At 42.2% G+C, this 22,577-nt stretch overlaps 1 protein-coding gene across 3 annotated transcripts in view; it reads left to right on the top strand.

Moving 5' to 3' along the window:
• SBNO2 (strawberry notch homolog 2) overlaps positions 1 to 22,577 on the top strand; it is a 133,165-nt gene that overhangs the window by 56,862 nt on the left and 53,726 nt on the right. Inside the window, exons 1-3 of one of the 3 annotated variants that reach the window (XM_087922700.1) lie at positions 5,509 to 5,684; positions 16,931 to 17,098; positions 21,274 to 21,378. In XM_087922700.1, coding sequence (XP_087778826.1) covers positions 5,640 to 5,684; positions 16,931 to 17,098; positions 21,274 to 21,378 — 318 coding nt within the window. In that variant the 5' untranslated portion in view covers positions 5,509 to 5,639. Of the gene's footprint in view, positions 1 to 5,508; positions 5,685 to 16,930; positions 17,099 to 21,273; positions 21,379 to 22,577 lie in introns of those variants that run through there. The other 2 variants (XM_087922699.1, XM_087922698.1) reach the window with 2 other exon arrangements.

The raw sequence follows: 22,577 nt of genomic DNA, 5'->3' as shown, positions 1-22,577 counted from the left end.
CAGAGTCACTAAGTGAACTGTTATAAGTGGAGGACTATCTGTTCTACCTTAGGAAACACCTGAGAGGATCTTTACTCCCACTGACGTCCCCAGATTCTTCACTGGCCTGGGTCCGAAGCTGGCAGCTGCCTTTGCTGCAAAATTGCTTTCTGAATCATAAGTTATTTTGCAAGCATGGCATAAGAATATAAAGACAACTCTTGCTGGCCAAAAACCCCCCCCATGCTGCTCCTAGCGGTCGTCATGACTGTGGTTGATTATGGGAAGAGGTGTGAGCATTGGTGGTGGAGGGCTTCTGAGAATATGTACAACGGACTCCTTACCATTGAATGATTCAAGTCAGATGTTCGGAGCCAGGGTTTTCAAGAAAATATGTTCCCCCCACCCCCCCACCTATCTTGCCAGTGACCAGATTCAGGGTTCCCTCCTGAACTTTTAAATTAGAATTAATTCAATTAAATTAGGAATTGCTATTTTTCCCCTCAAGTCCCTCAACGCTGTCCAACTGTTTACAAAGCCTGCACTACTACTACTACTATTAATCTTCTCATCACCCCTTATCACCCATCCCCTCCCACTTGTGACTGTATGACTGTAACTTTGTCGCTTGTATCTTTACGATTTATGCTGACTGTTTCCTTGTATGATTGGATTGCTTATTTTTACCCTATGACTATCATTAAGTGTTGGACCTGATGATTCTTGACTCTTGATGAATGTTATCTTTTCTTTTATGTACCCTGAGAGCATTTGCACCAAGACAAATTCCTTGTGTGTCCAATCACACTGGGCCAATAAAGAATTCTATTCAATTCTGTTCTACTCTACTCTACTCTACTCTACTCTACTCTACTCTACTCTACTCTACTCTACTCTACTCTACTCTCTACTCTCTACTCTCTACTCTCTTCCCTTCCCTTCTAATTATTTTCTCTATTCTATTCTATTCTATTCTATTCTATTCTATTCTATTCTATTCTATTCTATTCTATTCTATTCTATTCTATTCTATTCTATTCTATTCTATCCTCTATTCTACTCTACTCATTCTCTATTCTCTATTCTCTTCTATCCTTATTCCATACATTCCATTCTATTCTATTCTATTCTATTCTATTCTATTCTATTCTATTCTATTCCCTTCCCTTCCCTTCCCTTCCCTTCCCTTCTAATTATTTTCTCTATTCTATTCTGTTCTGTTCTGTTCTGTTCTATTCAGCTTTGGCCCATTTTACAACCTTACTTGCCATAGTCGTTAAGCGAATTCCTGCAGTTTTTAAGATAATAACATGGCTGTTAAGTGACTCTGGCTTGCCCATTGACTTTGCTCGTCAGGAAGTCTCAAAAGGGGATCACATGACCCCGGGAGACCGCAACCGTCATAAATATGAGTCAGTGGCCAGTTGTCTGAATTTTGATCAAGTGATTAGGGGGATGCTGCAATGATCATAAATGTGAAAAAGTCCCTTTTTTTCAGTGCTGTTGTAACTTTGAATGGTCACTAAATGTTGTAAATTGTGGATTACAACATGTAGAGTTATTGTCCAATTGTACCTATCAGGAGGAAGTACAGGTAGTCCTTGGCTTACAACAATTCGTTTAGTGACCGTTCAAAGTTAAGAACAGCAATGCAGAAAGTGACCTATGTCTGTTTTCACTCTTACAACCTTTGCAGCATCTCTGTGATTGTGGGATCAAATTTCAGATGCTTGGCGACTGTTTCATATTTATGACGGTTGCCGAGTCCTGGGGTCATGCAGATCCCCTTTTGCGACCATCTGACAAGCAAAATCATCGGGGAAGCTGGATTCACATAACAACTGGTATTACTAATTTAACACCTTCAGTGATTCACTTAACAAATGTGGCAAGAAGGGTTGTAAAATGGGGAAAGAAGTCACTTAACAAATTTCTCCCTTAGCAACATAAATTCGGGGCTCAGTTTGGGGGTGGGTGGGTCGTACATTGAGGACTACCTGTTTTCCCCTGAGCTCCATCTAAAAGAATTAAAACATGCACCCATTTCCACCTGTGGTGCTGCCACTTCTCCCCTTCCCAACCAGCAATATTTGTTCTCCCCCAGGTGTGAGACGTCAACTCCACACCAAAACTTGCCGGAACTGGCAAGCCGAGCGTGAATCGGTCTTCGAACCTGTAAAAGTTAGGAACTTTATTCTAACTTCATTCTAACCTTTTCTGGGTTACCTCTAATTCCCCTTGCGCTTTAATTCAGGTGGGGAAAAGTTTGCTGAGTTACAGGGAATTCTGGGAAGTGAAGTGTACGTATCTTCAAAGTTGCTAAGGTTAAAAAAGAAGCACTGGATTAGACATTAGGAGGAACTTGACAGGAAGAGCGGTTTACTAGTGGAACATGTTAACTGCTTGGAATGGTTTCTTCCCCTTTACTGGAGCTTTTCAAAGAGACGGCTGGATCGTAATCTGTCTGAGGTTGGTGTAGGGCAGTATTTCCCAATCTTGGCAATTTGAAGATGGGTGGACTTCGATTCCCAGAATTCCCCTGTCAGCGTGCTGGTGGGACAATTCTGGGAGTTGAAGTCCTCCCGTCTTCAAGCTGCTATGGTTGAGAATGGCTTACTATCGAGCAGGGGTGTCAAACTCAAGGCCCGTGGGCCCATGAGGTGCTAAAACCTGGCCCGCGAGGGTGGCCTGGAAATAGCAAAGGAGCCTCTGGTGGCTCTGCTAGCAAAAACACAGACCCCGGTGCCCTGTTTTGGCCAGCAAAATGCTGCAGGAAGTGTCCATCCATCTCCCTCCCTCCCACCCACTCAGTCGGCCCGCGGAGGAAAACTAGAATGCTGATCCAGCCCTCAAAGAAATTCAGTTTGACACCCCTGCTATCGGGGGTTGAACTTGATAACCTCTTAGGTCCAGGGTTGGGCTGCTGGGGGCTTGCAGGGGCTCAGGAGATCCCCTAGCTAAGATTTGGCGGGGATCAGAGAGCCCCCAATAACCTCAGAAAGACAAGCAGCAAGGAAAAGCTCTTAATAGGCTTAATTGAACTTCTGGGCGTTCAGCCAAGAGCATTTCACACCTCGTAAAAGTGTGGCAAACTAGATAAACAATCCACTCAACAGCTTGCAAGGGAAAGCCATTGAGCAAATCAGATAACATAGCCACTAGCCTCTGAGGGGATTAATTCCCAAATAATAAGAATCACGTAACTCACCGGAAACTCCACTGAGACTCCAAGATCCCTCTCACAGTCACTGCTATTAAGCCTGGTTTCACCCAGTCTTTTATTTAAGTATTAAATGCACAAAATGATAAACAACTTTTTGGTATATATCTTTTTTTAGGTAATTACGGGCATAGAAGCCACGTCGAGTTGGCCACACCCACCCAGTCCCATGACCACCCAGCCATGCCCACCCATCCAGTCATTAGGGCAGAGAGAGCCCCTTGCTAAAATATTTTGAAGCCCACCCCTACTTAGGTTCCTCCTGTGATTCTAGGAGATCTAGAGGGATACCCCACTGAGGTAACTCCCTGTTTATAATTGGCAATAAATCCGAAATTGAATGTAAGATGTCTGCATTTTGCACCCCTCCAAACAGAGGCACTTATACCGAATCCAACAATTTATCCGAGCAGGAATTTTTCTAGCCCAGCTTGAAAGTGTATTGCAAAGAGACTGATGGTTTGGCATCCAAAGTGCAAGGAACCCAAAACAGCCCTTTGTAAAGATCCTAATATTTTTGTAAAAGCTTTTTTTTTAAAATCTACTCTTTGATTATAGCCGATGGCTTTTCAATTGAAGCACAGCAGAGGTAATCCTGCTTTTGCAAGATCCTTTTTTACGAGGGAAGTTGATCTCATGCCAAGGTTACGCAACGTCCGGCTATACACACCCCCAAAGCAATAGGGCCCCAGGGAAAATAGGTTATTTAAATTCCTTTCCTGCACTGTTAAATGAAATTCCAAGGAAAATATGCAGGTACTCCTCGACTGAACAACAGCTCATGTCGTTCAGACTTACGGCGATCAAAATTTGGATGTTTGACAACTGACTCGTATTTGTGACGGTTGCAATGTGAGCTTCCGATGAGCAAAATCGGTGGGGAAGCCAGATTTACTTAACAACCTCATGACTATCTTAACATCTGCCATGATTCGCTTAACAACGGTGGCAAGAAAGGTCGTAACACGGGGCAAACCTCACTTAACAAACACTGCACCGTCCCACAGAAATTTTGGGCTCAATTGTTGGTCGTCAAGTCAAGGACCTACCTGCAGTCCATATGGTAACATACTCCATTTTCTTCTTTTGTCTGATTAAAAATCAGAATTGTAGGTCTCTGGAGTTATTCCCAAGGTGGTGGAGATCCTTATTCAATGCTGGGGCCCGAGCTTAAAAAACTTCTGGTTCGCTTAGAAGTCTAAATAAACCTGACTTATATCTTATTAAAAAAATAAAAAAAGTTTTGCCCCAATGCTGTTAAATGATTCAACCTTTGCAATTTCAAGACCTTGTGGAACTTCAACTCCCAGGATTCCCTTGTCAGCCTGTCTGGCTGGGGAATTCTAGGAATTGAAGTCCCCGCTTGCCAAGGCAGAGCTATTCGTTTGTACACGTTCACGGTTCATGCAAACGATGCTTATCATCATTTCTCTTCTGCAGTTATTGGAACCATTCATCACTCTTTTTTTTTTTCCCCGTTTTAAGTTCCTTTCTTCTGCTTTAGGTTCACCGAGGACTCAACCTCAGGTTAGTTCAGGTCAGGGCATGAAGCTTAGCTCCCTTCGGTCCCGGTTTTGAATTCTGCACCTCGTGGTTTCTTGTTTTTTTTTTTAGGGCTGGTTTCTCTTTTGGTCAGCTTTTCGGCAAGCCTCGTGACCCTTCTAATTTTAACCTATTTTGCCAGGCCGGGGGGTGGGGATGTCTGAAACAAATAAAGCGGGGGGGGGGAACCCCTGAACTTTAAGAAGTCCAGAGTCTTATGGCGGAGGGAGAGAAAAGAGAGCAGCTGAGAATTGAAGCTGGCGAAGGGGACAAACTTCTTGCTTCCCGCCTCTCTTTTTATTTTTTTATTTAATTCCAGCCCTCGGGTGCATATCTGCCGTGTTTACAGTGGCTCTGTGGTTTAAATTACACAGCAGTACAGTAATTCTGTGCTCATTGCCAGTAATTTCACTGACTTACCAAGCAAGCTTTATTTCCTGAAAATCAGGCGGGCAGGGCTTAGAGGAAGAGCGCGCCCATCCCCTTGATGACTAAACCAATCACTACCAGCAGAGAATTTGCTTCTCTTCTCTTCTCTCTCTCACTATCTTTTAAGTGGTGGTGAACTGGTGGGGAGAGAAGAACCGGCTTTCTCCCAACCTGGCTTGAAATTGGAATCTTCCCTTCCTCCTCCTCCTCCTCCTCCTCCTCCTCCTCGTCTCACTACCACCATCTCTTTCTCCGTCCCGTCCCCCCCTTAAGAGCCCTTCTTGGTGTGTCCTCTCTCTTTCGAAGTCCATGCCAGCTCTTCAGGCTCCGTGGCTCTTTTGGGGCTGGACCCTGACACGCGAGCTGTCATGAGTTTAGCTTCGACAACTTTCACGGTAGGAAACCTCTGCTTAAGCCACTTTGCCGCGGAGTCCAGCCTGCGCCCGTTTTCATTGCACGCTGGCTTAACATGTCCCAGGTGCAGTTTTGGCTGAAGTACGCTTCGCTCTTCAAGGTAATTTTGTTTCCCCCCCCCCCAACCCTCCCTCCCCGTTGAAGGAAGAAGGATGGATGAGCTGTTTTGTCTTTTCTTTAGAAGAGGGGGGGGGTAGGTTGGAGGGGAAAGGCGGGCGTTGAAGCTCTGAATTCGCCGTTCGCTTTTGTTTCTTTGAGAAATGGCAGGTTGGGCTCTGCCTTGACATGGCCAAGGGTCTCCGGTCATCAACTGCTCAAAATGTTGGAAGGGAAAAAAAAACAACGTTTTCTGCCATGGGTTTTTTTTTTTGCCATTGGTTTTATTTGGTGAAGAAGTCTTGGAGAAGAACATGGCCTTTTTTCTTTTTCTTTTTTTCTTTGGTTCTAAAAAAAAATTGGCCAGGAAACCAGCAAGGTTGGTTTGTTTTCTGAAATATTTTTTTCCCCCCTGGAGCTAGGATTAAATGAAACTCTGCATCAGGAAAAAAAAAAAAGGGCCCAAAAGCTGTGCGCGCTGATTGTTTGCTTCTCTGATTCCCATGGCTTTAGATAAGGCCTTCTTCTCCCCAAAATTTCAGGGCGCTCTTCCAAAGTTCTTCCATGTGTGATGGGATAGAGGAAGGAATTGGAATGATTTGAAATGAGGAAGGTTGTAAAAATACCCTCGACTTCAGTTTGCCTTTCTCCAAAACTTTTGCCTATATAAAATCGGTATATATTCAAATCAGCTGCTAAGCATTGTTACATTAGAGTATTTTTATTGTCTCTTTGCATGTCATCAGGGAATGAAAGGCGTGATGCCAATACATTATTCCCCTTTTATTTCCCTTGGTTGCTGCTGTAAATTAGTGGGGTGTGCTTATATCTAGAGCACCATTTCAGATATATTCATACCGAAACTCTGATTCAAATAATAATGCAGAACCTGGTGAAATAACGTACAATTGGGTGTCATAAAAAACAAACAGATGCCAATCCTTGTTTTATCCCAGTCTCATCCCTACCTCTTAGCCTGGTCCACCTTGCAAGACTGTTGTGAGAATAAAACAGGATCTCTTGCTGCATGCATTGGATAAAAAGGATGAGAACTATAAAAATTGGGCAGAAGGATTTTGATCTCGAAATACTAGTTAAAGCGGGGGTTTTCAACCTGGGGGTCTGCTGATATCTGGGAGGGGAGGTGCAATGTCACAGGGTGTCTGCGAATTGTTCATTAATTCTGGTGCTTTAAATCTTGAGTTAAGTCTTGGGGGTCCGTGACCATAGTCCGTGGCCACAAAAGGTATTTAATGGGGGTCCGTGATGAAGAAAAAGTTAAGAACCTCTTAAGTTAAAGCATCCCTTGGAAAGTGTTGTTAATAACTTGTCAACTAACTAAAAAGTTAACACTCTTTGTTAAAAAATAAACAGCATAAAAACAAAAGCTGATGAATTAACTGATGAATTATTCTGTACAGAATAATAAAAACAAGGACAAATAGGCTGAAAAACAGCTACTATCTCAGGGGAGTAGCTCTGTTGAATTCTACAATATTAATGCAATATCAGGGGTTTTCAATTCAACGAGTGAAGGATGTGTGTTTGTGTTTATTTTCATGGTCCTGATGTGCACTGAAAATGGTGCTTGATTTCATTATACAAGGTGCAATGACAATAAAGTAAACTAACTTCCAGTTAGAAGTGTTAAAGCTGGTTTTAGAGAAAGCAGATTAAAAAGAGAACTCAGCAGAGAAGCCGCTTCTCTTAATTTAGGCTAACTTTGATTTAATTTCTGTAAAAACGATGCAAGGCTTAAATTGCTTAGATCTGAAGGAGGAGAAAGGCACGATCAAAAGGCATTCTCTATTTCTTGTTCCTTGGAGGTTTACATAATTAACAGGATAACTGTGATTATCTTTAATAGCCGCTTGAAGCCTCTCTCTGGCCAGGAGCAGCACACAAGTGTTGTTTCTAGCACGTGTTGGAAACAGAGTTCAGCCGCGGCAGTAGTAATTTGCTATTAAATGTTGCTCTCTGCACCCCTGCGTCTTTCTTAAATCCCTTGGAACAGGTGCAGGCTGCGATCTCTGCGAAATAGCAGCTTGCATCGGAAAGAATGTCTTTAGCTAAAGTCTCCTAATACGAAATTATTTCAATCCTTTGGCTCGGCCGAAAAGGACTTGGCAGCAGAGATGGAAATGTGCCTTTTCTCGCCTCGACCTCTTTCCTAGTTAGTAAGAAGTCTCCCAATTGCTCACCGATTTCGGCAGCCAGCACCTCTGGAGTTTCCTATGAATTTTTACCCAGTCAACCTGGCGTGCCCGCACCAAGCGTCTTGTACAGTGTTTCTTCAAGATTTCTCAGGCTGCAGTCTTGTCTGGGATGGGGGGAGAAAAATAGGAAGTTGTCCGGCGTGGGAAGCAGCCAGTCAGCATTTTTCAAGGAAGGATTTAAAACCCTGCTCTTTTTCCCCACTTCCCCCAAAGTGCTCCCTTTCCTGAATTTTCCTTCTAGTTTTGTTTTTTTCAACCTGGGGCACCCGATCATGGTGTTCTTGCTGTGACTAGCAACCAATATATTCTTGGAGAACAGTGCTAAGAAGGGTGAATTCCATCTTAATTTATTCTTAGGATGCTTTTGATGAGGATTCCTCACAGCTCCCAGATTACATGCCATGGAGTATTTGTAGGACTCTGTACATTACTAGCGTCAAACAACGGGATTGATTGATTGATTGATTCCACCCTTATGACAGTCCTTCCTTCCTTCCTTCCTTCCACCCTTATGACAAGTAGTCCTCGGCGTACAACCATAAGTGAGCGCAAAAAGTCTGTAGCCAAGTGAGACATTGGTTAAGTGAATTTTGCCCTATTTTATGACCTTTCTTGCCACAGTTGTTAAGTGAATCACTGCGGTTGTTAAATGGGTAACGCGATTGTGGAGTGAATCTGGTTTCCTCGTTGATTTTGCTGGTCAGAAGGTTGCAAAAGGGGATCATATGACCCCAGGGACACTGCGACCATCCATATAAACACAAGTCAGTTGCCGAGCATCCGAAATTTGACCGTGTGACCATGGGGGGATGCTGCAATGGTTGTAAGGATCCTTATCAAGAGAGGGAATACAGCATTTATTTATTACAGTATTTATTTGTAAATGTAGTATTTATTTATTTATTAACTTTTCAATTTATTTAGTCACATACTCAGCGCACAACCCAGGACAGCGTACGTCACTAAAGTATATTAATAATCCTACTTTCACTGAATGATAAATTCTTTCAAAATATACCAAGTTGGCATTGTATAGGGGTTTTTTTTTGTTTTTTTTAAAGGGTTTTCCATGCTTTCCAGCAGAATAATTCTCTCATTACTTCTTTGGAAGAATCGCTAATTAAATTAATCCTAACTCAATAAATTAAATTAAACTAAAAACCAATAATGAAACGTCCCATCCTTTTGCCCTTCCGCAAAGGCCTTAAAACCTGGCTCTTTTGATTGGCCTGAAGCCCAGACGGAGACGTAGGTCATCTTGGGATTGGTCGTTAGTGGATTAGAAAATCCCACCTCCTCTCTATTGTATATCCCTGCCCCCAGCACGTTCACTACTTCTTTGCTAATTTTAATGTGTATTTACTATCTTACAGTTTTCATTCTTTTACAATATCAATTTATTGTAAGCCGCCCACAGCCGCAGGAGAGCAAAATGGCAAGCAAATAAATTTAATAAATAAATAAATTCTGGGACTATGTTTCCACCTCAAGAATAACCCCATAAAAAACTAAATCGGATGTGGAATTCAGCTTTGTGTCACATCCGAAATTTGGGGTTTCTTATCTGTGGAATGATCAATAACTTTTACTGCTTGATCTCACGCACTGTTTACAGTTTACTGTAGCTTTGTTAGCGATGAACTGCAGGAACTGAGTGTGTTCAGTTTAATGTCCAGTAAGGATAACTACCCGTACCTTTCGTTGTTCTCCTAGTTTCTCTATATTTCCTAAACACATTCCTATGTCTGAATTTTGATTACATGACCATGGGGATGTTGCAACTGTCATAAGTGTGAAAAACGGTCATAACGGTGCTCCATTTTACAACTTTTCGTCACTTTTGTCAGTGCAATTGTAACTTTGAACAGTACTAAATGAACTGTTGTAAGTCGAGGAGTACCTGTATTTACAACAGTTTGTTTAATGACTGCTTGAAGGTATAGCAGCTCCTTAAAAAGTGACCATTTTTCACACTTACGACAGATGTAGCACCCACCCATGATCACGTGGTCAAAAGTCAGATACTTGTCAACTGACTCATATTTGGTACCAATAAATATTGGTAGCTCAGGGTTGAAATGAGGGGTCCTTGGTGCTCCCTGAGTTTGCACCAAGGACCCCTGGCTCATATTTATGATGGTTGCAGGGTTCCGGGATCATGTGATCACATTTTGCGCTCTTCTGATGAGCAAAGTCAATGGGGAAGCCAGATTCACTTAACAACCAGGTTACTAACTCCACAACTGCAATCATTCACTTAACGACTGTGTCAAGAAAAGTTGTAAAATGGAGCAAAATTCACTTAACAAACGTCTCACTTAGCAACAGAAATTTTGGCCTCAGTTAAGGTCATAAGTAGGGGACTATCTATATTTTAAGCATCGTCACAGATTGTTTGGCAAGACAATAGAGAGGATTGGCAAGTTTACTACGAAGAACACAACAGCTAGTCCTCAACATAGAACTACAATTGGGACCTGAATTTCCATCCCTAAGCAAGATGTTATCAAGTGATTCACACCAGATTTTTATGATCATTTTGCCAAATTGCTGCAGTTGTTAAGTAAATGATGTTGTCATTCAATGCATCTGGCTTTTCTTCCCATTGTCTTTGCTTGTTGGAAACCAGCTGGGAAAGTCACAAACATTGATCACATGACCCTGGGACCCTGCAATCATTATAAATATATGTAATAGCAGTAGCACTTAGACTTATATACTGCTTCACAGTGCTTTACAGCCCTCTCTAAGCGGTTTACAAAGTCAGCATCCGCAACAATTTGGATCCTTATTTTACCAACCTTGGAAGGATGGAAGGCTGAGTCAGCCGTCAGCCAGTCAGTATCGAACTTCTTCCAGTGAGCAGAGTTAGCTACATTCTAACTACTGCGCTACCAGGGCAAGAGAGAGAGAGAGAGAGAGAGAGAGGGAGAGGGAGAGAGAGAGAGACCTGAAGATAGATAGATAGATAGATAGATGATAGGTAGGTAGGTAGGTAGGTAGGTAGGATAGATAGATAGATAGATAGATAGATAGATAGATAGATAGATAGATAGATAGATGATAGCAATACCAATAGCACTTAGACTTTATATACCCTCTTCACAGTGCTTTACAGCCCTCTCTGAGCTGTTTACAAAGTCAGTCTATTGCTCCCAACAACCTGGTTCTTCATTTTACCGACCTCGGAAGGCTGGAAAGCTGAGTCAACCTTCAGCTGGTCAGGATCGAACTCCTTCCAGTGAGCAGTTAGCTGCATTCTAACCACTGTGCTACCAGGGCTCTTGAGAGAGAGACAGAAAGAGAAAGAGATTGTAGATAGACAGAAAGGAAGGAAGGAAGGAAGGAAGGAAGGAAGGAAGGAAGGAGAGAAATATGGTAGCAATAGCACGTAGACTTATATACCGCTTCACAGTCCTTTACAGCCCTCTCTAAGTGGTTTACAAAGTCAGCCTATTGCTCCCATCAACATGGTTCCTCATTTTACCAATCTCGGAGAGGTCGAAGACTGAGTCATTCTTGAACCGGTGAGGATAGACCTGCTGGCAGTTGGCAGAGTTTGCCTGCAATATTGCATTCTAACCACGGCGCCATCATGGCTCCTATATATATTTACTTGTATGTAATATAGGTAATATTTATGTATTATAAGTATATGCGTTCAAAGTTTGATCATAGGGATGCGGTAATTGTTGTAGTGTGAGGACTGGTCATAAGTCACTTTTTTTCAGTGCCATTGTAATTTTGGTTGCTAAACGAACGGTTGTAAGTCAAGGACTACCTGTATTTTCCTTCTTTTCATTAGCAGATTTATATGGAAAAGGGTTGGGCAACCCAATTACAGGAAATTCCATCTACTTTCAGAAATTGTTTCATTTCTCCACATGGGTGTCTACTTCTTATCATTGACATAACAAACCCTTGCTTGGTGGGGATAATACATTTTTGTATAATCTATTACAGACAGTTGTCCTACAAATTGCCATTTCTTGGCACTTCAACCCCAAATTTCTCCCTTAGCCAAAATAAGAGGAAATTTGAACAATCTGGCCTTACGAAATAGTGCGTGCCAAATATTATTTTGCTCTCTATTTCATGATGGTCAAAAGACCAGCAAATTAAAAGATTAACCTACCAACCAATGCAAGAGTGATACATTTAGGACAAATGCATCCGAAATGGTATAATATAAATTATTGCCTGTTATTTCAAAAAAGGTGCAAAACCCAAAACAGCCTCAGGATTCTTTTAATAATTGCTTCGACCAAAACAAACTTTTATGGCAGCATCTCGACCTAAAAGCACAAGGATTTATATGCTGTTCTTCCCTGAACTTTTGTTTTTCTGAGGATCCTGAGACCAGTTGGGTTTAGTAGTGTTTAAGGCACCTGGACTTGAAACCAGGAGACTGTGAGTTCTAGTCCCACTTTAGGCATGAAAGCTGGCTGGGAGATTTTGGGCCAATCACTAGGAGAAAAGGAGTTCTAGTCCTGCCTTAGGCATGAAAGCCGGCTGGGTGACTTTGGGCCAGTCCCTCTCTCTCAGCCCAACCTACCTCACAGGGTTGCTGTTATGGGCAAAGCAGGAGAAGGAAAGAATATTATGGGTATTCTCCACCTTGACTTATGTATAAAAATGATAAAGATGGAATATATATATAAACACACAAATATATGATGACTTTTTAGTAACTTTTTAGACTTTTTTAGTCACTTTTTAGTTGTTGTTTTAATTATTCATCCTAAAATGAATGGAAATTTTTCTTTGGAGACTTTAAACTTGGAAAGGGAGACCCGTAATAAAATTGTATTTAACCTTTGTGAGGCTCTGAAGACCTACCTGTCTCAGAGCTCTGGGTCAGGCAGTTGGGTGCGGGGAGGGGGCTCCCTTGATGATGTGTTTGTTTTTGTTGGGGGAGTTAATGTTTAACTGGGGTGTCTTGAGTTTATCAGAGACTGCTGTGAGTTGGTCAGCTCTATAAATCATTAATAAAATAAGAATGAGGTCTCCAGAGTTGCTTTGCAGAGTGAGAGGGGCAGCATTTAATAAAGAAATAAATTTGCGGTTAAGGCTTCAGGAAGTGGGCTTGAAGCTACCCAGATCCACAGTGGCTGTAACGATGGAATGTCATCCTGAAAAGAACCAGGGTGTGTGTTCTTCTTTCTTATTCGTTTAGCAACTGTTTGAAATTAAAACCCAACTGGAAAAAAGTGAACGTATGACCGGTTCTCCCACGTAAGAACATTGCAGCACTCCCGAAGGTGCTTTTTCAAAAGACAACGGGACTTTGGGTTTTCTTCTTTGGAAGACGTTTCACTTCTCATCCAAGAAGCTTCTTCAGAACCGAGAAGTTATCGAAGTCTCCCTTTTAGAAAATAATTTCAGTCACGCAGCTCTTTACTCACTTGGTCAGAAATAAACAACACTGAACACTTGGAGAACTTGCTTTTGGGTAGACAATAGACAGAACTGCATCGTACACTTCTCATTCTCACAATCTATAGAAATAACACAGGAGTGTATTTTAATTGGCGTTGATTTGCCAAGGAATTCTCTTACACAGTTCTTGTTAACTTCTTCTTGGGTGAGAAGCGAAATATTTTCCAAGGTTAAATAAAAAGGGTCTAGTTGCCCTTTGAAAAATCACCGTTGGCACAACCGTGACCTGGATGAGTGAGAATCTCCATGGAGATGGCACCATTCCCACGATTAGTATAGGAACAGGAATAGAGTAGTTGAAAGGGATCTTAGAGGTCTTCTAGTCCAACCCCCTGTTTAAGCTGGAGACCCTATATCATTTCAAACAAATGGCTGTCCACTCTCTTCTTAAAAACTTCCAGTGTTGGAGCTTTCACAATCTTTAGAGGCAAGTTGTTCCACTGAATTATTGTTTTCACTGTCAGGAAGTTTCTCCATAGTTCTAAGTTGCAATCGTATAATCAAAATATAGCTGTGTGGCAACTGGCATGTGTTCACGATTGCCGTATCCTGGAGTCATGTGTCTTCCCACTTGCACTCTTCCCGGCTGGTTTTTGACAAGCAAAGTCAACGGGGGAGAAGTCTGATTCGCTTAACGACCACATGATTTACTTAACCCCTGCAGTGATTTACCTCACAACCTTGGCAAAAAAAATATATCATTCTTAAAATTGGACACGATTCACTTAACAACCGCCTTACGACCCAATAGTGGCCTTAAGTTGAGGACTACCTATCATCTGGTGCTGAGAAGAATGAATGAATTGAATGAATTCTTTATTGGCCAAGTGGGATTAGACATACCAGGAATTTGTCTTGGTGCAAATGCTTTCAGTGTACACAAAAAGAAGAGATACATTCGTCAAGAATCATGAGGTACAACACTTAATATAGTCATAGGATACAAATAGGCAATCAAATCATACTAGGAAAACAGTCAATATAAATAGTAAGTATACAAGTGACAAAGTTACAGTCATACAGTCACAAGTGGGAGGGGATGGGCGATAAGGAGTGATGAGAAGGTTAATAGTAATAGTAGTGAAGACTTTGTAATAGTTGAACAGGGTTGAGGGGATTATTTGTTTAGCAGAGTGATGGCATTTGGGAGAAAACTCCCCTTGTGTCTAGCTGTTCTGGGGTGCAGTGCTCTATATAGCGTCGTTTTGAGGGAAGGAGTTGAAACAGTTTATGTCCAGGATGTGAGGGGTCTGTAAATATTTTCACAGCCCTCTTTTTGACTTGTGCAGAATACAGGTCCTCCGATTGAAGGCAGGTTGATAGTAATTGTTTTTTCTGCCGTCCTAATTATCTTCGGAAGTCTGTGTCTGTCCTGTTGGGTTGCAGAACCAAACCAGAAAAAGGGTCAATTGCAGTTGTGCAAGAGCTGGTTGTCAATCAAAGCAAATGTGGCTGCAAGTGAAGAGTTTTGGGAAAGGATCCCAGTTCCAGAATGAATAAACTGTTTCATCAAATCTGACTGTGGCAGCGCTAGTGAACCCCGGGCCTGGTGTCATATATCATTTTGTCAGGTGTTAAATTCCAGTTAAGATGTTTATTGCTCATACCTGTACGCAGAGACCTACAGGTAGTCCTCGACTTGCGACCATAGCTGAGCCCAAATTTTCTGTTGCTAAGTGAAACATTTCTTAAGTGTCCCAAAGGGGATTTTTCAGGAGGCAACAGGACTTTCTTTGTTTTTTCTTTGAAGACATTTTGCTTCTCCTCCAAGAAGCTTCTTCAGCTCTGACTGGATGGTGGAGAATAGAAAGGTTTATATTCCTTGCAGACAGCTGGTCATTTGCATCCTTTTTAGAGAGTCGTTGAGGCCACTTGGAGGTTTATCTGTGTCCTCAGGGTCACCTGAGTAGCTTCTTGGAGGAGAAGCGAAATGTCTTCAAAGAAAAGACACAAAAGTCCATTTGCCTCCTGAAAAAGCACCTTTGGGACAACCATGAGCTGGATGACTGAGAACCTCCCTGGTCATTTCTTAAGTGAGTTTTGGCCCATTTTACGATCTTTATTGCCGCCATGTTGAAGTGAATCCCTGCAAGTTATTAAGTTAGGGACGCGGTTGTTAAGCGAATCTGGCTTCCCCCATTGACTTTACTTGTCAGAAGGTCACAAAGAAGGATCACGTGACCCCAGGACACCGCAACCCATCATAACTACAAGCCAGTTGCCAACAAGCATCTGAATTTTGGTCACGTGACCACTTGGATGCTACAACGGTCTCGAAGTGTGTGGGAAAAAACAGTCACAAGTAACTTTTTTCAGTGCCATTGTAACTTTGAACAATCGCTAAGCAAGCTGTTGTAAGTCGAAGACTACTTGTAATCCAATAAATTGATGCTAAAAGTTAAAGTAACAGAATTCAAGACGGATTGGACTTCTTAGACCATTTGTGAGAACGTAAAGATTCCAGGCTGATCTCTCTTCTTGACTTCACCTTGAGGCTCGGTCTGTCCTTCTACCGTATACATTTTCTTCACTGAAGTAGATGTTTTATTTATTGTACCCCGCCCTTATTATTTTTACAAATAATTCAAGGCAGCCGTCATATCCAACAGACCTTCCTCTTCCTATTTTCCCCACCTGGTGAGGTGGGTTAGGATCACCCAGCTGGCTTTCATAGCTAAGGCAGGACTTGAACTCGCCGTCTCCTCTTTCTAGCCTGGTTCCTTAACTACTAGACCAAACTGCCTCATGGCTCATGGTTCTGTGCTCGGAGATGTGCTTTGAACGTGGGAGAAGATTACTTCTAGAATTCACAGTTAGCCCTCAGGCTAATTGTGTGGCTTTAATTTGTTGGCATTAAGCTTAATGGAGCTTAAGCCCTCAAGCTAAATTTATTTAAGCCCTCAAGCTAATATTGCTGCTTTAATTTGCTTACATTGTGTAGCTATTGATTTCACACCATTCTGCCTCAGCTTTCCTGCTCTGCCTACCTTATCTGGGGTGTGTTTTGTGGGTGGGCATGTGGGCATATTCAACCCCCAGATACACTGTAGACCAGGGATATACAACTTTGGCAACTTAAAAGGCTTGTGAACTTCAACTCCCAGAATTCCCCAGCCAGCTATGTTAATTCTGGGAGTTGAAGTCCACCAGGCTTAAAAGTTGCCAAGGTTGGACATCCCTGTTGTAGACAGCGCCTTTGCTTTCATCCGGGAAACGTGAACGGAGCATAACTACCGTAAATGTGGTCAGTGGTTTGTTTCGCGCTCGCAATCCATTAGAGTCCACTGGCTTAATATATTCAAATAAATAAAATCACTACAAATGAAAAATCAATAGCAATGTCAGAGATCAGCCTTCCCCTCCCAGCCTGGAGCGTTTAAGATGATAGGAAGTACAACTACCCTCGTGGCCGGCATAGGTGTAAGCAGGGTTGTGTAACATAATTGAAAAATATCAAGCTAGGTCCGGTTTTCTAGATCCTACACATCACTTGCCTTTTGGATTCAGAAACGTTCCAGGGACGCGGGTAATATCCTCATGTTGGTGTAATGAATGATAGGTGATGCTGGGTTGTTTTTTTCTGTTAACCCTCCAGGATTCTGCATACCTCAATGAACTCTCCAGCAATTCCCTCTTCTCCTCTCCCGCCGACTCGCTCTCGGATATTGCCGATGCTCAGGAATTCCTGCCTGCTGACAGCCTCAACCAGGTGCCAACGATATGGGATGTCAACGTCAACGTGCCACAGCAGAACCATATGGAGGTCAGCCCCGATCTGTCTCTCTCTCTCTCTCTCTCCTCTCTCCCTCTCTCTCTTTCTCCCTCCCTCTCTCTTTCCCCTCTCTCCCCCCTTTCACCCCCTCTCTCCTTCCTTCTCCCTCTCTCCCATTCTCTCCTCCTCTCTCTCTCTCTCTCCTCTCTCTCCCTCCTCTTTCTCCCCTTTCTCTCCCCTCTCCTCCCTCTCTCCCCCTCTCCCTTTCATCCCTCTCTCCTTCCCTCTCTCTCCCCCCTCTCTTTCTCCCTTCACTCTCCCCTCTCCCTCCCTCTCTCCCCTCTCTTTCTCCCTTCTCTCCCTCTCCCTCCCTCTCTTCCTCTCTCCCCTTTCACCCCTCTCTCCTTCCTTCTCCTCTCTCCCATTCTCTCCTCTCTCCCTCTCCTCCTCTCTCCCTCCTCTTTCTCCCCTTTACTCTCCCTCTCCTCCCTCTCTCTCCCCTCTCCCCCCTTCTCTCTCCTCCCTCCCTCTCCCTCCTCTCCCTCTCTCCCTCCCCCTCTCTCTCCCTCTCTCCCCCGACAGAGAGAACATAGTTGGAAGGTACCTTGAAGATCTTCTAGTCAAACCGCCTGCTCAGGCAGAAACCCTACACAATTTGAGACAAGTGGCTGTCAGATAGATAGATGATAGCCATAGCACTTAGACCTATATACCGCTTTACAGCCCTCTCTTAAGTGGTTTACAGAGTTAGCATCTTTCATGCCGTAAGGCAGGACCAGAACTCCAAGTCTCCTCATGATTGGTCCAAGATCACCCAGCTGGTTTCATGCTTAAGGCAGGACTAAAATTCACAGTCTCCTGGTGATTGGCCCAAAGTCCCCCGCCAGCTTTCATATCTAAGGCAGGATTAGAACGCGCAGTTTCCTGCTTTCTAACCTGGCGCCTTAAACCAAAATGGCTTAATAACTCTCGGAATCAGGAAATCCCTCATGATTTCAAATTTGGATCTCCCTTGGTAAAGCTTCCAACCGTTCTTGGTTTCAGATACATTTTCTCTGCATGAGTGCATAAAACATTGCCCTGTTTCATAAGGAAAAAACCTGCCTTTTATTCAACCATCAATCTAAGATTGCCAACACAGTGATCCTTTAATTTGGGGAGAGGGGATATCTGTCCATGGCCGCTGTGGGGTGACTAGCTAACCGACTGAACGCTGCTAGGGAGAATAAACATCCAACAGCTGGATTACCTGTAGTTTGGAGTTCATCAGAGCCTTGAAAATACGCAAAACTTCCCCTGATTTTCTGTCCAACTTCCTGCTGGTAATTGTGACTCAGACTTCCAGTAATGGAAGAGAGTTTGTAAAAAAATGTTTTTTTTATTTTTAAAAAGGGAAATAATTACAGTATATTTGTGCTATTAGGGTTTATCCAGATTTCACTTCAGTTTCAGGAATGCATTTTCATGCTTTTATAGATAATCTGCATCTGGCTATAAAAGTTGAGGAAGAATTTTTGAAAAAGGCTTTTTTTTAAATTCTAGCAATTGTGGGTTTTTTTTGGTTTTGTTTTTTGGGGCAGTGTTGCTTCAAACTTAAAAACTACTGTGTGGTTTTGATTACTCAAAACAGTGATGGATGAATTTAGTTACGGGACCCTTTTTCTGTGGTTAGATGCACAAGCTTCCTCTTAAATACAGATAGTCCTCAACTTACAACTGTTTGTTTAGTGACTGTTGGAAGTTACAGTGGCTGCTGAAAAAAAGTGATTTATGATCATTTTTTCACCCTTAACAACCGTTGCAGCATCCCTGTTTTTCACACAACCACAATTGAGCCCAAAAGTTCAATTGCTATGTGACACAGTTGTAATTTTGCCCCATTTTATTACCTTCCTTGCCGGCGTTGTTAAGTGAATCCCTGCAGTTGTTTAAGCTAGTAACACGATCATTAAGTGAATCTGGCTCCCCCATTGACTTTGCTTGTTAGTAGGTCACAAAAGGGAATCACATGACCCCCCTGGGGCACTGCGACTGTCATAAATATGAGTCAGCTGCCACGTGTGTGAATTTTGATCACGTGTACCATGGGGATGCTGTAATGGTCACAAGTGTGAAAAATGGTCGTAAGTCACTTTTTTCAGTGCCCTTGGAACTTGGAACCGTCATTAAATCAAAAGTTGTAAGTCCAGGATTACTTTTAGTTCAACACCACACAAGCAAATGCTGTTTTTGGCTATTGCACTATTTTCCCCCAAATGCACATTAACATGTGTTATAAATAGCATGAATAGAGAACAATAAAATGAGCATCTGAACGAGGGAATCTTCAAATCTCTTCCGGTGCCAACATTAAAAAGAATCCCATATCCAAGATATATAAAAGTACACATGAAAGTAAAGTAAGCTCTATTGATTTATCTAATTTACATATACCCCATGTGACTCTGGGCTGCGTACAATAAAACAAATTAAAACCCTCTAAAACAACCCTCAGAACCAATTAAACAATAAATATAAACAAGCCCCCCGGGAGGGAGGATGCGTCAGAGTCTCTCATACATTGGGCAACTTAACATGCGATGCAAGAGGAAGAATGGAGGGGGAGGGAAGAGGAAGGGAAGGAGCAAGTTTGGGGCAGCACCTCCCTCTGTTGATGTATAGGCAGAGGTTACATTCTTGATATTCTTCTCTTTAGTCAAGTGCTGGAGAGGAAAAAGGTGGTGGGTTCTTTGCAGGGGAGATATCCCAGGGTGGGTTGACGTTTGGAAGCCTGGGTGTTAATCCCGACTGGACAGAGTGCAAGAAAGCCAATTCTTCTACAATATTGCCCACCTGGCTGATGGAGGAGGCTCGGTGGGTCTGCAGAAATTGAACAAAGGAATGAATAAATGAACGAATGAATGAACAAACGAATAATTTATATAGTATAGTGCAATAGGCAAGATAAGGACAGATGGATGGATGGATGGATGGATGGATGGATGGATGGATGGATAAGAAGGTAGGTAGGTAGGTATAGATAGATAATGTAGATGATAGGTATATTGAAGGCAATGTAGATGATAGATAGATAGAGATAGATAGATAATGTAGATGATTGATAGATAATGTAGATGATAGATAGGTGTAAGATAGATAGGAGAGAGAGAAGGTGATAGATACATAGATAATGTAGATGACAGATAAATAATAGATATAAATAGATAGATAATGTAGATGATTGATTGATAGATAGATGTGAGATAGATAGGAGAGGGAGAAGGAGATAGATAGATAGAAGATAGATTATAGATAGATAATGTAGATGATAGATGATATAGATAGGATAGATAATGTAGATGATTGATAGATAATGTAGATGATACATAGGTGTAAGATAGATAGATAGGAGAGAGAGAAGGTGATAGATACATAGATAGCTACATAGATAATGTAGATGACAGATAAATAATAGATATAAATAGATAATGTAGATGATTGATTGATAGATAGATGTGAGATAGATAGGAGAGGGAGAAGGAGATCGATAGATAGATAGATAGATAGATAGATAGAAGATAGATTATAGATAGATAATGTAGATGATAGATGATATAGATAGGATAGATAGATAGTTAAAGAGGGAGGGAGGGGGGAGGGGGAGAGAGAGAGAGATTTTCCACTGGAATAAACCTATCCTTCTGCTCAGGGCAATCAAGAATCAAGCAATTGATTAGTTGATCAACTCCAATCTGTAGGTGTGCATTTATTTATTTATTAAATTGATACACTGCCCATCTCACCATCATGAGCAACTCTACATCTTTCCAGCCAAACAACAACAACAACAACAACAATAATAATAATATAGATGTTTTCTATTTTGTTGAATCATTAGTTTATTCAGCCTTTTGTGGGATGCTCTCAGGAGGGAGGGCTCTTGGGAGGTTTTTTTTTTAAACCCCTGACCCAAGAATTCTAGGGGTGCATATATGCCTTTCTGACCTCAGAGCAGCTATAGCACCCCCAAATATCCAACCGAAATAGACAATCACAAAGAGAAAAAACAAACAAACCAGCAAAGGCGTGTAAGAAACCCCCACTTCTCAATTTAGATAGATAAACCCTGAAAGTCTCTGGTACTTTCCCAACCACTGATTTACAAAATTAGCTTCTGCACCCCAATGAGGTTGTCTGGGGTTGGCTCTTCACGGGGTTCTAATGTCCATATTTCCTTTTCTGTTCAGGCCTTGCCTCCCCACTTGGAAAGCCTGGAAGGCTTACAGGGAATAGAAAACCACATCACTGCCACTCAGGACATCCCTCGTCTTTCAAGCATCCAGGTAATAAAGGTAATGAAGGCGGCAGGCCCATCATTAGGGCAGGTAGTCCTTGACTTACAGTAATTCATTCCGTGACCACTCCAAGTTACAACAGCACCGGAAAAAGTGACTTACGATCATTTTTCACACAACCGTGGCGGCATTCCCGTGATCAAAATCCAGACAGTTGGCAACAGACTCGTATTTATGACAGCTGCAGTGTCCCAGGGTCATGTGATTTTACAACCTTCTGACAGGCAAAGTCAACGGGGAAGCCAGATTCATTTAACAACCATTTTACTTAGTAACTACAACTGTGGCAAGGAAGATTGTAAAATGCAGCCAAAATTCACTTAACAAATTGTCCCACTTAGCAATGGAAATCTTGGGCTCAGTTATGGTTGTAAGTCGAGGACTACTTGTATTATGGTTGAATGCAGTCAGCCACATCCAGACTGATTGTCTTTGGCATGTTTATTCAACTATGGAGTCCTTCCCAAGGACCTGAGATGGAGCAGATATGGATATTTGATGATGTTAAATGTCTTGTCGCAGGACCTAAACCGTTTCAAGTAAAGCTGCCTTTTGCAATTGACTGATGGCGGTTTTGTCAATGCCAATGGTTGTAGTCTATAAGAAAGACTCAATGAAGAATTGCTGCTAGAAAAAGTTGAATGGATCATGTACCTTGGTTCTAATTTACATGAAAGCTGGGGCGAGACCACTGAAGTAAAGACAAGAATGGAGAAAGCTCGAAAAGCATTCTTGAAAATGAAAAAGGTCTTCTGCAGTCAAGACATAAGCCCAAGATTGAAAATCAGGCTTGTCAGAGGTTACATCTTTTCTGTCCTGCTCTATGGAGTGGAGAGTTGGTCTCTGACAGAAAGCCACTTGAACAAGAGACTAGAAGCATTTGAAATGTGGATGTACAGGTGGCTGTTATGTATAAGCTGGGTTGACGAAATCAGAAATGAGAAGGTGATAAGCCGCCTGGGAATGCGAAGGGAAATCATCAAAACCATGAAAAAGCCAAAGTTAGAATATTTCAGACATGTGATGCGACTCCCGGAAAAATACGGCATACTTCACTTCCTCCTCCAGGGAAAGATTGAAGGCAAACGAGATCCAGGCAAAAGAAGAACAACATGGCTTCAAAACCTACGGAACTGGTTCAGATAAGACTCAGCGGCACTTTTTTGCGTGGCTGTTGATAAAAATAGGATTGCCAA

Source organism: Pseudonaja textilis, chromosome 1, assembly GCF_049901715.1.
Source record: "Pseudonaja textilis isolate UNSWEBS1 chromosome 1, rPseTex1.2, whole genome shotgun sequence".
Lineage (NCBI taxonomy): Eukaryota > Metazoa > Chordata > Lepidosauria > Squamata > Elapidae > Pseudonaja > Pseudonaja textilis.
The sequence above is the reverse complement of the archived record's forward strand: the minus strand, read 5'-3'. Positions and strand labels throughout refer to the sequence as shown.